General features: G+C 41.9%; 1 protein-coding gene across 3 annotated transcripts in view; it reads right to left on the bottom strand.

The window, feature by feature from the left end:
* The window catches only part of osbp2b (oxysterol binding protein 2b), a 33,335-nt gene extending 19,927 nt beyond the window's left edge, over positions 1–13,408 (bottom strand). For 2 of the 3 annotated variants that reach the window (XM_058070531.2, XM_058070532.2), the window contains exons 1-2: positions 13,065–13,408; positions 8,240–8,448 (exon numbers count right to left, since the gene is read on the bottom strand). In XM_058070531.2, coding sequence (XP_057926514.2) covers positions 8,240–8,448; positions 13,065–13,222 — 367 coding nt within the window. In that variant the 5' untranslated portion in view covers positions 13,223–13,408. Of the gene's footprint in view, positions 1–1,107; positions 1,502–8,239; positions 8,449–13,064 lie in introns of those variants that run through there. The other variant, XM_058070533.2, reaches the window with a different exon arrangement.
* Between the last annotated feature and the right edge of the window lie 180 nt (positions 13,409–13,588).

Genomic DNA, 13,588 nt, shown 5'->3' with positions numbered 1-13,588 from the left:
GATGCATGTGGCCCGCGGGCTGTTAACTGAATAGGGCTGCTTTAGTAGGTTAAAATTAGCTTAAAGTAGATTGCAGAGGACGAACCCATTACACATGGGTGCAAATGTTAATACAAATGCGAGTAGAGGTATTGATTTTTGAATTTGACTTTCTGAGTTACTGTGGAATTGTTCTCCACACCCCCATGAGATACTATTCTCTTTGGAAATACTGGTTAGTGTTCCATGATATTTTTCCACATTTTCTGGTTAAACCTTGTCGGAGGTCTGTACTCTACCATATGGTATCTTGTTGTCTACATTTGAATAGAAGTCAACACACCTTGTCAATGAGAAAGTAATAATGAGTAAAATTGTTCAAGGTGTTTGTTGTTCAAATGTGTATTGGTCTGAGTCACTGTTTTGGGTTATCTTCATATTGAAGAGGGAGTGTTGAAGCCTTAGCATCTTTGGTGCCAAAGCCAAACTCATTTCAGTGAACAAACAGCAGAGAAAGAGGTAGAGAGCCCAGGGCTGAGAAGCACAGCTGCTCAAACTTAAAATTGTCCAACAATGCCAGAGGTAAGGAAAGGAGAGCAAAGGAAGAGCAGTGGAAAAGACAAGTGAGGCTAAAACACCATCACTATTTCTTACACTCAAATCTACAATAATACTAAAGCAATGACCACTCTACACATAAAACACAGACACAACAAAACACAAATGCAACATAACTTGTAGGCTGGCAGCCTCCAGCACGCACATCCACACATGCAAATAGAAAGTGGAGCAGGCGCAAAGAAGAGAGAGGAAGTGGGAGTGAAAGCAACATGGGAGAAAGAAGGGAAGGGACGAGCTCTGCATGCAGCGGGAAGGGCAAATGGTAGGACGTGATGTTCCTTTTCCTTTTGCAGCACAGTCCTGTATTTGCATCAATGTAGAGTGAGGCTGCTGAATTCTAAGCATCTGCGGAGTGATGCTTAGATGCCAGAAGGAGATGGATAGATGACAGCTCCAGCTAGCGAGATGGAGAGAGCATGATGCAGAGGGTTTTGTTATATGACAGATGGAATGGAGTGTCACAGCTCCATGTTTCTACGCCAAAGCTTTAGCCAGAGCAGTACTGACCATGGCTGAGTTTACTCAGGCAGCCGCGGGTGCAGAGGGAGCGGACGGTTCTCGGCTCCCAGCATCTCCGGCCCTTCATCCCACTTAGTGCGGCCCTGATTCCACTCCGCGCTCCCTGAGACGCATCGCAATGTAGCGGGGGGGCTGAGGCAGCCACGTTTTCCAATCAGCATTGCAGTGTACTTGCACACACATACATACTCACAGATATACGCACACTGGCAACACAATGATGAGAGGAAGGCACAGAGACATTCCCTCCAGTTATCCCCATTGCCTCTCCTGCGTTGCTTCCAGAAACATACACACCAAGCACACACATCCACAAAGCTTCACACATTTTCAATTCTCTTCCACACGCTTCTCTGAATGCAGTGCAGATTGGAAAGGGAGAGAGGGGGGAGCGAGTTGAAGCAGAGAGGAGACAGGACTGGCTAGGCCGGCCAACAATGATCTACTCAACTGAGACCAAATTGCACAGCTCCCTCACTGCTGACAGCGAAAGTCAGCTATTTCTGGAAAACTAAATGGCATGTTATTAAGTTAAGTTAGGCCACGTGGCGGCAAAAAAACCCATCAAGATCTTATGTCAGATTAAGAAATTAAATATTAAGTTACTGTTGTTTCATTAGAAGGGCAAAATGTCAAACAACATCCATTGATTCTCCCCTCCATTATTCACTCTGAGAAGCCCTGCAGTTCCCACAACAGGATCAACTTCACATTTCCCTTCCACAGAAGAGGCATCAGTACTGTACAAGCAGCAGTCTAACCAACTGAGTTTCAGGGGTCACAGTTTTCCTTTAAGATTACAGAAGGATGACAAAAATTCAGGCACAAGGCAGAAATAGCAGATAAAGAATCAGGCTTCATGATAGGCAAAGGTCTGAAAATCATCAATAGCCAGATGTTCATTGAGAAGTGTAGGCATTGTAGCATTTCCGCATACATATGTATTATCAATTACTCCAAGGTATTTGACTGTGTCAACCACAGCAACCTGTGGAACATCCTGAAGAACATGGGGTTTCCTCTGCATCTGGTCGTCTGGATCAGTAGTGTCTATGTCAACAGTCAGCAGTGAGAACATCAGTGGGAGACATGGAATTCGGAAAGCAAAGTATGACAAGGCTGCATAATTTCACCGTACCTATTCAGCATTTATTCAGAACAAATCATGAGAGCTGTTAATGAGGAAGAAGAGGCAACTATTACAGTACATAGCATTCCTTTCAAGTGTCAAACAGGTACCAAAATGCCCTCCTGTATTTGCTGGAGGAGAGACAGTTACTGTAATAGCCAGAGGATCTAGAAGACACGAACCAAGAGCCTGCTGTCTCATTAAACCACTTACTGCATTAAGAATGAGGGACCAAAACAATCCCCACTGCCTGAGCGAGAAAGTACTGAGCTCATTAAAGCCAGACAAATGGCTCTGTTGAAAAGACAAGCCTGTTTCATCTTGAAGATTTTTTTTTTCATCTTGGGGAATTAAACGAGTTGCAAAAACGTTGACATCAGCAATCACCTGTATCAATGAGTGGCTTACAAAATCAAGTTTTTCACTAAATTAAAATCTATCTGCGCATTATTGTTGAAAAAAACAGCAAGTCTCATTTCCGGGACTTTTTCATTTTGATAGGAGATATTTTAGGAGGTATTTAAATATTTTGGTGTACCTTGAACTGAACTGTACATTTTTTTTAATATACAAAAAACATATCCAAAATAGTCTACTTTCAGAATTTAGGGGAATCAGATCATCAATGCCTGGAAATGCTGCCAAAAGCGGCAGGAGGCGTTTGTGTTCATCCATTCCCAGCCCTCAACCATGGACAGTGTTTGATAGGATTAAAGACCTCCGGATTCACGGTGTATGGAGAGTGCCCCATTTTTGATACGCTACGCCAAACTTCTTCCAACCATTCAGGTAAACAAAACAATATGTAAGTTAAAAGCTGCCATTTTAAAAAGATAACTTGCCGTTTATTATCAACTCCTATACCGTTTATCAACTCTTTCTAGGAGTGTGACCAACCACAGCAGAGTGGACATGCCTGGAATGCTGTGGATTGAATACATTAAAAACAAACCCTTTTCACAGGAACCACAAAATCCACAGAAATACAGCTGAATAGGTGCAGATTCTGGAAGAACTAGAACGCTTTCTGTGCTGGTTATCGTGTCTAGCTGCTTACCTCAATACAGAAAATGAAAAATGAGCATAGTAGGTACCATTTAAATACCATTCTATATATTTTACTAAAGACCCACAGAAATCCCACAAAACAGTCCATACCAAACCCAGAGCCCCTGAATGACACATACCGTATTTTCTGGACTATAAGTCGCACTTTTTTAATAGGTTGGCTGTTCCTGCGACTTGTACTGCAGAGCGACTTATAAATGAAAAAACTGTTTATGTTACATAAATACTGGACACCTTTTCTGTTCATGTTTATTTTTTGTGTAGCTGAATAACTATTGTGCATATCTTACATCTATTCAGCCTGTTCTCTATTATTTTATTGTTAGAACTTGCCTTCCAAGAGGATGTAATGTCTGTTTTGGTCAAGTAGTTTGTAAAATAAATTACCCACATAAAATGCGACTTATACTCTAGTTTTTTTCTACCCAATTATGCATTTTTGGCATTGTGTGACTTATACTCCGGAGCGACTTACAATCCAGAAAATACGGTATACTACTACTACTAATTGTTTAAATCCTGCGCCACTCGCAGGTCAGTGAGGAAATGTTAGCTCTTCCTTTGGCAGGAGCCAATCAGTAGCTAATAGGGAACTCACAACGAGCTTGTCAACCTATCAGTCAGACGGTTATACTCAGTAATGACCTCCTGCTGTGTTTCCGATGGGTTGACAATGTTGTCATCGCTCATGAGTGGCTCTTGTCAAATAAAGACCGACCTGCTCCTCATGAAATGTGTGTGCCACAATACGACATTTTATGACGTGGAAATGTCCGATGCGGCTTTACAAGGTCAAGGTAAACTGTATTATCCCCAAGGGGCAATTCTACAGGCAACAATCCAAAAATAAATACCAAATTAAAATCAAAAACAATAAATACAACAACACCACAAACATTACTATTGGTCCTACATTTAGGAGCACCATATCTACGACCAGATGGAAGCAACCTGAACTCATCATGCAAGGGGTGACTGAGCCTTTTTTTAGAGTATGCCTCTAAATTGCCAGCAATTCTGCCGCACACTTTAATAATGCCCTGCAATCTGTTTGTTTTTGAGGGTGAACAGCCCATACAAGCTAATAGAAGAAAATGTAAGCACTGATTCAATCAAACATTTTCATAACAGTATTGTCCACTTAGAATAAAAATACAGATATATCTCCTTATATATGTACAGCACAAATCTGTTTTTCTCTCTAAGTTTAGTGGGTATGGCTTAAATACCGGTGTCTCTCAAAGGAAATTAAGGTAGTTAAACTAGAACTGTTTGTCTCATGAGAACTTAAAACAACGAAGTAAATCAACCTCCATTAGCAAAGCATGTACTTTTAAGACAAACCAAAAGGGACAGCAATACACTGCTACACAGAACTAAAAGATGATAAACCTTGTCATCTGTCATTTTGCAGCATCCTCTCATACATGCTCAGAAAGTAGGATGTAGTGCACGAAGGTTCCTTCAACAAAATATGCTGATAAGACAGCTGGAGACGGATTTACAGCATATACATAAATGTAACTTTACCTTTATACAAATCTTGCAGATGCATATGAATAAATGTTGATATAATATTAGTACATTAGAATACAATTATGTTATTTTCCCCCAGATCATTCTGTATGTGTGGTTTTATTATGAATTAAATGTATTTCTATAAAACATGCCACCATTTCATGAATATGTATATTGATGTACAGTGAATTTAACTGTATACTACTATAATGTTCAACTACCTCAAAGTTGAACAATATAATAAAAGCACATAACATAGCTTACAAGTATCCATCCATCTGTCTATTTTCTCCCATGTGTCCTGGGTTGCAGGTATGCTGGAGCCTATCCCAGCTGTCTTTTTAGGCAAATGGCCACTAGCCAATCGCAGGGCACATACACAAAAAAAACAACCATTCATTGGGGCTTTGGGCGAATAGAAGGATCAATTTAGAGTCTCCTGACAATTTTGGGTCACCTAGTATGCATATTTTTGGAATGAGGGAGGAAGCCGGGGTACCCAGACAGAACACACACACGCAAGGGGAGAACATACAAACTCCACAAAAAGAGATGTTCCAACTGAAACCACGATCTCCTGGCTTCTAAATATATAAGCTTTTATTTCATTAACTGCAATAAGGGATCAGGAACATTTTTAAATGTCCAAGAGGGAAAAGGCAATCTCCATGTTAAATTGTCTGTGCTACATCTCTGTGCAGATCATCTATTAGAAAGCTGTACAGAGGATAGAGATCAGAATTTTACCAGACAAACACACTTACACATTGTCAAAGGCAATATAAAAGGCAGATACTTACAAGAGCAAGCCTGTTTTATTTAAATCCTGTTTCTATTTTCCCCTCGGACCTGGCAGGACAATAGCAATGAAATAGACTGTCCATTCAAAAGTAGCACTCCCTCAGGAGGAAAAACAGAATGAAGGGCTTGCTTAAAGAGACGGAAGGACCAGGAGAAAGCAGGAAAACCTGACAGTGAGTAAGAAGGCAAATGAAAAAGAGCGAGTACTGGGGAGAATGTGGTCGGGGGGAAAAATACATGGAGTGTGCCGAGATCAGGAGCCTGGAAAAAGGAAGGAGGGGTGGAAAAAGCAAGCAAAGAAAGCGTGATGGAAGTCTCTGATGTTTCCTCCCGCAATCTACATTTCAGGACCACGGATAGTGCACAGGCAAATACAACCTACATGAAAATGGAGCCAGTATATACAGTAAATTCAGAATGCATAAATCAATATAAGAAATGAGCTGCCAGCTTAATCCCAAACATACACATGCTGTAATGAGGATATTAGAGTCAAACTCATTCATTCATTCATTTTCTACCGCTTATCCTCACAAGGATCGCGTGTCGTGCTGGAGCCTATGCCAGCTGTCTTCAGGCGACAGGCGGGGTACCCTGGGCTGGTCGCCAGCCAATCACAGGGCACATATTCACAAACCATTCACACTCACATTCATACCTTTGGACAATTTGGAGTCGTCTTTTGCCAATTTGGTCTCCTAGCTGTGTGGTGGCGCACACATTTTCAGCTTGGTGCAGTGACAATTTCATGACAAAACAGAGCACCAAAGGTGCGCTGAAAGCCTGCCAGCTCCGACCTAGTCTATTCTTGGCGCAGGCAAAGCGCAGTGGTAAATTGGAGGCGCACAGTGCAGACATGTCACCGAAACCTCACAGGCAGGTTTTTCAGAGTGTCGTGCACCTTTCAGTGGAAAAAACAATGACAGCAACCACTATTTCATGTAACCGTCTGAACCAGCATGTCCATTTTTGTATTCATTGTCCCCTCACATGTGATGTCAGATCAAAGACGTCACACACTATGGGAAGTCAACATGATAGCAGCTATGCGACTTCCTGTCTGTGTGAGAGTAAGTTTTACACAGTGCAAAACGTGCCTCAAAAAATGTCTCAACTCCAACTCCGATGCAAAATTGAAGAGAAGAAGTAGTCTACCTCACAAACATGTACAAGATTGAAAATACAATCGATATCATATGAAAAAGCAGCATTTTGATGGACGTCCCCACGGACTCTCCTGATCGAGCACACACACACGCACACAGTGTCAGATTTGACCGTGCTTACTTCCGGGAATTGTTACATTCCTACTGAGGATAGGCGGCATATCTAGAAAATGGATGAATGGGAGGAGCAAACTGTTGTTTGTTTACACACTTGAGAGGCGAATACGGGAGCCCATTTTTGCAGAGGAAACATTGCCATCTGTTGAACAAATGCCTTAGAGGGCTATTAGGCTCGTACAATGGAATCCAAGCCTTATTTTAAAATAACGTCCAATTAGGAAAGGCCGTAAATCAGGTCCTGAATCAGTCCCAATAAATAAAAACATGTAATGACTTTTGTATTGTGTGAAAGTACTGAAATATTTTAATAGATAAGCAAAAAATATTCCTAAAAGTCCAATTAATACATACTTCCTTTGAGCCATAAAACTGGTTTTATTCACCAATGATGAAGTGTTAAGTGTGTGCTGAGAGTCACACCCACATGATCAATAGCAGCCCTTTCTGCTTGATAGAAAGGGGAATGTAAATGACAAAGACACCTTGTCAAAGGTGTGGTCGTTCAACAGTCGTGGCAAATGTGATGTTTTCTCTCAGCGTGATGTCGGATGCATGCCGGATTCAGATAAGAGTCTACTACAAACAAAGTCACCCGCTGTGCACACAAACACAGTTCTTAACAGATATTTCATTCACAACAACCTTAAATTAGTTTCTTTTTTTTTTAGCAACAACTTTACATAGTTTTTCCATTCTCCCAAAGCCCCTGACCAGCAACACCAGGCATGCATACCCTTGAAAAGGACAATGGTCTGTTGTCATGGTAGTGGAAAAAACCCTAGTTCTCTGTTTTGTTTGCCAAAGGATACTTGGCTGCCCTCTCCTGGTTCATGCTGGAATGTCAGTAGAAAAGAAAAAGGACGTCCATCTATCAATTTTCTATGCCGCTTGTCCTCATGAAGGTCGAGGGTATGCTGAGCCTATCCCAGCGAGAGGCATGGTACACCCTGGACTGGTCGCCAGCCAATCACAGGGCACATATAGACAAACAATCATTCACACTCACATTCATACCTATGGACAATTTAGAATCGCCAATTTTTGGAATGTGGGAGGAAACCCGACTTTCAAACATCAGGGCACAGTAGCTGGACAAAAATCCAATATAATTGATTGAAATTGCAGTTAACTTAATAACAAATCCCACTTTAAACACTGCTATGTTTGCTTGACTTGTACCAGCCCAGCCTTTATTTACCAAAGTTGAATTCCTATGTCAGTACCTCACAGATGTAATTATGCAGTATGGGCCCACTCTTTTGATTTGATCACAACATGGAGCTTCACTTTCCCCAAATAGGTAGCTGCCTATACTTACCAGACAGGTTGACTGTATTACGGATGGCTTTTGCTTTGGCTAACTCTAGCGCTGTAACCCATCGCTGTCGCTCCACTTCGGTGCTAGCTTTTAGGTGGTATGTGCGGCCACCGCTGCTCAGGACAATGTTGCAGGCGTCCTCTGTGTCGATGTGAGCGGTGGCGAGGTTGATTGTCCCACGACATGTGTGTGCCATCTCCGCCTGTGTCCTGCAAAAGAAAACATGCACAGATTGTGAAAGAAACCAAAAATATTCTGTGTATGCTCCTGTGGGTCGTGAATGTCGAGAAAACAAGGCTATTGTCTGTCTGTCTTCTCTAATGTAAACAAAAGCAAACAAAGAAACACAGTGTGAACAATGATAGAACAGAGTGTGAGTGGCAACAGGGACAGCAAAGCAACTGAGCATGTGAAGCTTTATGTGTCTTTCAAACTTACATACTGCATAGTCCTATAATGTTGTTACAAAACTAAAGCAAATACCCAACATAGAAATAACTACACTGTACCGTGACTAGTTTGCAAATATAGTCCTTACAACTTTACTACATCTAATTTGTTAAACTGAAAAAGTTTTTTTTTTTCAACTTTGTGGTATATTGGCTGACACACACTGCTACAAGCGATAGTTGGTCCATAATTCCCTTTGCCGAAAGGAGTGTTTGCAGGGGTTATTGGACTAACATCCACAACCAAAGTGCAATATCACATGGTGCAACAGCTGTTTCAGATGAAACGACAAAACTCACATGATCACCCATACACTAATTGACCCAAAAACGGTCATTAAGGAAAAAGTAGTCATGGCTTGTCTGTGAGAACTGATACTCGTTTATTCATCCCTGAATGAGTCCTCAATGACACAATCAGCTGCTCCTCAACAGCACTTACACACTATAGCCGCTCCAGTCACATTTGACACTGACAAGGTGCCTTCTGCCTCATCATGTCATACTTGGGCCAAGACAAGTCGAGTGGAGGGCGGACTTTGTGCCTCAACAGCCTGACATATAGTTCTTGCACTAAAATAGGTCAACGAGCTGGATGAATGAGAGAAGATTCAGATCTACACAGCGGGGAGTTGAGGCCATGCAAAGGCCATGGATTCATATGGGAAGCAAAACTACAAGTGGCACTGTAGTGCTAGCAGGGAGAAGAAGATGACGGCAGGATGTGCTGAGTCAGGAAAGCGTTAGAGAGCTGTGATTCACCTGTCCTTTCACTGCGCACACATCCTCATAAAGCACATATTGCCCAATCTGGAGCATGTAATGACACTGAACATGCTGACAGTGCATACATGGACAGGACGAGGAAATGAGATACAACACCCTGCTGGAGTATGTAGATAAGCTTGTTATGGCTGACACAACATGCCAGGAAAGCACCAGAGAAACATTGTTCCTAGTGTTTGCCGCCACACACCAATTGTTTTTTGTGATCAGCTTTGAACAGCATTTATCGCCATATGCCGATCATGTGTTTTCAATGGATATCTCTGATGATCAGTGGCCGATCGATCAGATGATCCCTATCAACATGGTGCTGAACTCACTGCTAATGACTACTACCCATATTCTCTCTTCCGGTTTAGAGGAAGTAAAATTAAAACATGCCTGTTTTTCTATCAAAGACCAAGCCACATCACTGATACGGAAGCTCCAGTACCACTCAGCTCTTTAATGCTCGATAATCTTCCCTAAAGCAACCCGCCAGATCTCATTTAAGAGGTGAGTAAGTAGAGCTGAGAGCATTAACTCTAGAAGGGAAAGTCAATTAGGAAACTGAAAATGAAAGAATGAAATCATCTCAGTGAGAAGTGCACAATATGGCTCTCTGGGTGATTATACAAAGCGAGGACAAGACTGACATGGAAAAAAAGAGCCCTGTGAGAACAAAAAAGCAGAATCAATAACAAGTGCAATGGTGCACCTCAATAAATGTCATTCCAAGTCTACAGAGGCCGGTGCTGACTGTGGCAGTCAAGACATTGATTATGCTGCTGCCTGGGTTCACTTTGCTTTCTCAGCGACAAAAAGCAAAGCATTTTGCTTTCACAACGCCGGTCTTTAGGAATCGATATGAACGCTATGATTGTTGACCGCACCTGTGTTTGTACCCGCAGTGTTGTCAGCCACCACTGTTTTACCGTATTTTCCGCACTACAAAGCACACTTCAAAGCCTTTTGTGTGCACTTTAAAAATGTTCTTGTGCTACTTTAGTAAGTGCTCCGCTTAATTGACTGTCGGATGACTTCCCGCTGACACAGGGACATAATACGTACCCTGGCAGCGATAGACTAATCAGAGAACATGACGGAAAACGTACAGCACATACGCTGGAGTAATGCTAATACAAAGAAAGTTAAGTTGTTTAATAATCATTTTTCTGCCCTTTTCAATTGTGGATTTCTATACAGCAGCTACACACGATAACCTGCACAGAAAGCTTTCTAGATCTTCCAGAATCTGCACCTATTTCCTTTGATTTACAAAACAGTCTGTTTTATATTATTCCACTCACGACCCACCTCCGGGCACGCCCACGGCGTTGTGATTGGTCACAATCCCAAGTGTTCCCAAAGACTTCCGGACCACTGCCAAACCCGAATATCTAATTTGGTTGGTATAGGAGTTGCTAATAAATGAATAGCCACTAGTAGTTTTTTGAAGCACTAGTCTTCTTATATAAACTTCCTTATATGGGCGTGCACTGGCCAGATACGCCTATGTTTCACATAAGGATTGTGAATGATGAGCAAAATTCCAAAAATGTGCAGTTCCCATTTAACATTTTGTTTAGACGTAGCAACTAAAACAAACTGTTATTTGTTCTTATTCTTTATCGCTGACCGTAGCATAGCTAAACAACAAGAAACCAGTGGTGTTATCCCTTAGTAGGTAAAGAAAAGCCTGCACCTGACATATCCGGTTTCTATTTCTGTTCCACCCACAACAGAAACAAACACAGCGGGACATTGATAGCAAAGCCTTAAGGTCAGACATACACAATGTGGTCCATGGATGAGGCATCAACTCATGCGCCAGGGCTGCGCTCAGATGTCGAACATGCTTTAGCACAGGGACAACAATCACCTCCCAACATAATGGACTATCAAGAAAGAGCGGAGGCAACAGGCGACTCTGTTTTCACCATGGGCCTCTGTGTCAAGTAACACCCGATGATGACACAACAGGGCTGCTTGAGAAAGTGCAAGGAGAACAGGAGAAATATGACTAAAAGAACATTGTTGTTCTCTTAAAGTGACATTTAACCACAGAGGGATTTTTAAGACGATCTGAACGCTACTTGTTGAGAGCAAACAGACACTTTGTCAGTGTGGCACCCTCATGACATTTGCAAAAAAACCCACTTAATGTCACATTCCTAACTGCAAATCCGACTGTCTGGTCCTTGAAGCAATAACGCAGTAAGACGCTTATATCTTTATATCGTGTCTGATGTACAATGTAGATAAATAGTAATATTTATAATTATACTAACTAGTATATATATTTTTATGTTTATAGTAGGAGGTAGATCTTTGTGACATGGACAAATTAAAAGATACAATACAATACAGACACACGTGTAACCTATGATTTACATATTGACCACAATTCGTTTTAAATGTAATATAGTATCAAATATCAATATCAATAGCATAATATATCAATTAACCACGATAAATGAGGGACGAATGTGTACGTTTTCTTATGTATTTGCTCATTTTATTAAGTTTTTCAATATTGTGGTTCATGAAATTGTTTAATCACGGATTGTTGTATTTACAATTTATTACTATAATTATTTATTCACTTATTTACAATGTTTACACTGGCAGCTCTGCTGCAAACTATATTTCTTTGTTCACATCAGAGTAACTTGTATCGTAGTGGTTCACTTGTTTGGTTGACCAGTGTGGGTTGAGTTTCCACTCAGTGTTGGTGTGAGTGGTCGTTTGTATATGCCGGTCCAGGTTGTAGGCCCCCTTTCACCCAAAGTCAGCAGGGATAGGCTCATACTGATACTTCATCATGTAAAACAGCAACACGTTTTGTCCAGTAAGTGCCCTATAGAGTCATTTAATCTCTCTACTATAAGGTATTTAACATATTAAAAACAATATTTAATATGATGCAGTGCGCTTCTACAGCACTGAAAAGTATAACCATAATGATAAACATTAAATTATTAATCTGATGATACATGACTGACCAGTATAATCTTTGCATAGAGAATTTTGGCTACTGGACTGTGTACCAATAATAACCCATTAGTGCAGTGAAAACGTTGCATGGTTTCCAGTAGTATTAACACTTTTGACGTAGTTTGCTTCAGCACATCCCCGGGGCTAAGGTGGTTGTTTACAGGGCACCTGAGCCACAGGTGTTATAAGAGACTCTTTGACAAAATGACATAGCTGTATCGTGTTACAATGATCCCTGGGGCTCACTGCAACAGATGGCCGGGGAATTACATGTGCAACACTAAAAAAATCACATAAAAGTAAATGATAATATGGTAACGATTAGTGTTAACTGGAGCTTGGATCCACACGCCCCTGAAAGTAGCTAGCTTAGTTAGCTAGCTAACGTCGTCATTCATATTGGCTAGACTTTCTCCCACACTTCGGAGTAAGAAGCTGTGCTGGTGCAGTTTGTTGTGTAAATGCCGTGTTGCTGCCATTGCGGACATCAAAACGGCTGTTGTGTCTGTCAGCTGACCGCCTGACGACGGTTAGCCTGCTAGCCAGCCGAGGTATCCAGCTGTAGTGACGTCACGCAAATATGACTAGCTGTGTGTCGAGTCTTAGTTTTTTACCTGTAATAAGACAGCAAGCCGTTGCTGAGGACGAACCATCGCCGCTGGTACCCTTTCAAGTAGTTGGTCCATTTAAAAAGCCAACCTTTGTAAGTATCCGAGCCCGGTGGCGGGGCCGCGGCAGAGGCGGATGTCGAGCTCTTTCCTTGCTCACTCATCCTTTGCTCAGCCTCACGCCGAAGCCTGCAGGCAGGTTACACCGGCGTCAGGGACACCACACCCCCCGGATAGCAAGGCGAGCACGTCCGCTTTGACGAAAGCGGCGAGGCGGAGGAGAACCCGGGACAAAACACAGAGCACCGAAAACACACTTTTTCTCACATGACGCCGGGGAATGGGCACCGGAGGAGGGACGAGAACAAGTGATGAGACGTACAGCTGATGCGGACTGCAGTGGGTCAACAACACAGAGCTGCATTCAATAGAAAGGGGATACAGCCTTTCATGGCTCCCAAATATTATAAATACAACCAGCTGTGACTCCCATTACGATAGCGTCTATCCGTGAATGCCATTGATATCGG

Source organism: Doryrhamphus excisus, linkage group LG3, assembly GCF_037039965.1.
Source record: "Doryrhamphus excisus strain RoL-2023G ecotype Guam linkage group LG3, RoL_Dexc_Guam_v1.1, whole genome shotgun sequence".
NCBI classification, from domain to species: Eukaryota; Metazoa; Chordata; class Actinopteri; order Syngnathiformes; family Syngnathidae; genus Doryrhamphus; species Doryrhamphus excisus.
The sequence above is the reverse complement of the archived record's forward strand: the minus strand, read 5'-3'. Positions and strand labels throughout refer to the sequence as shown.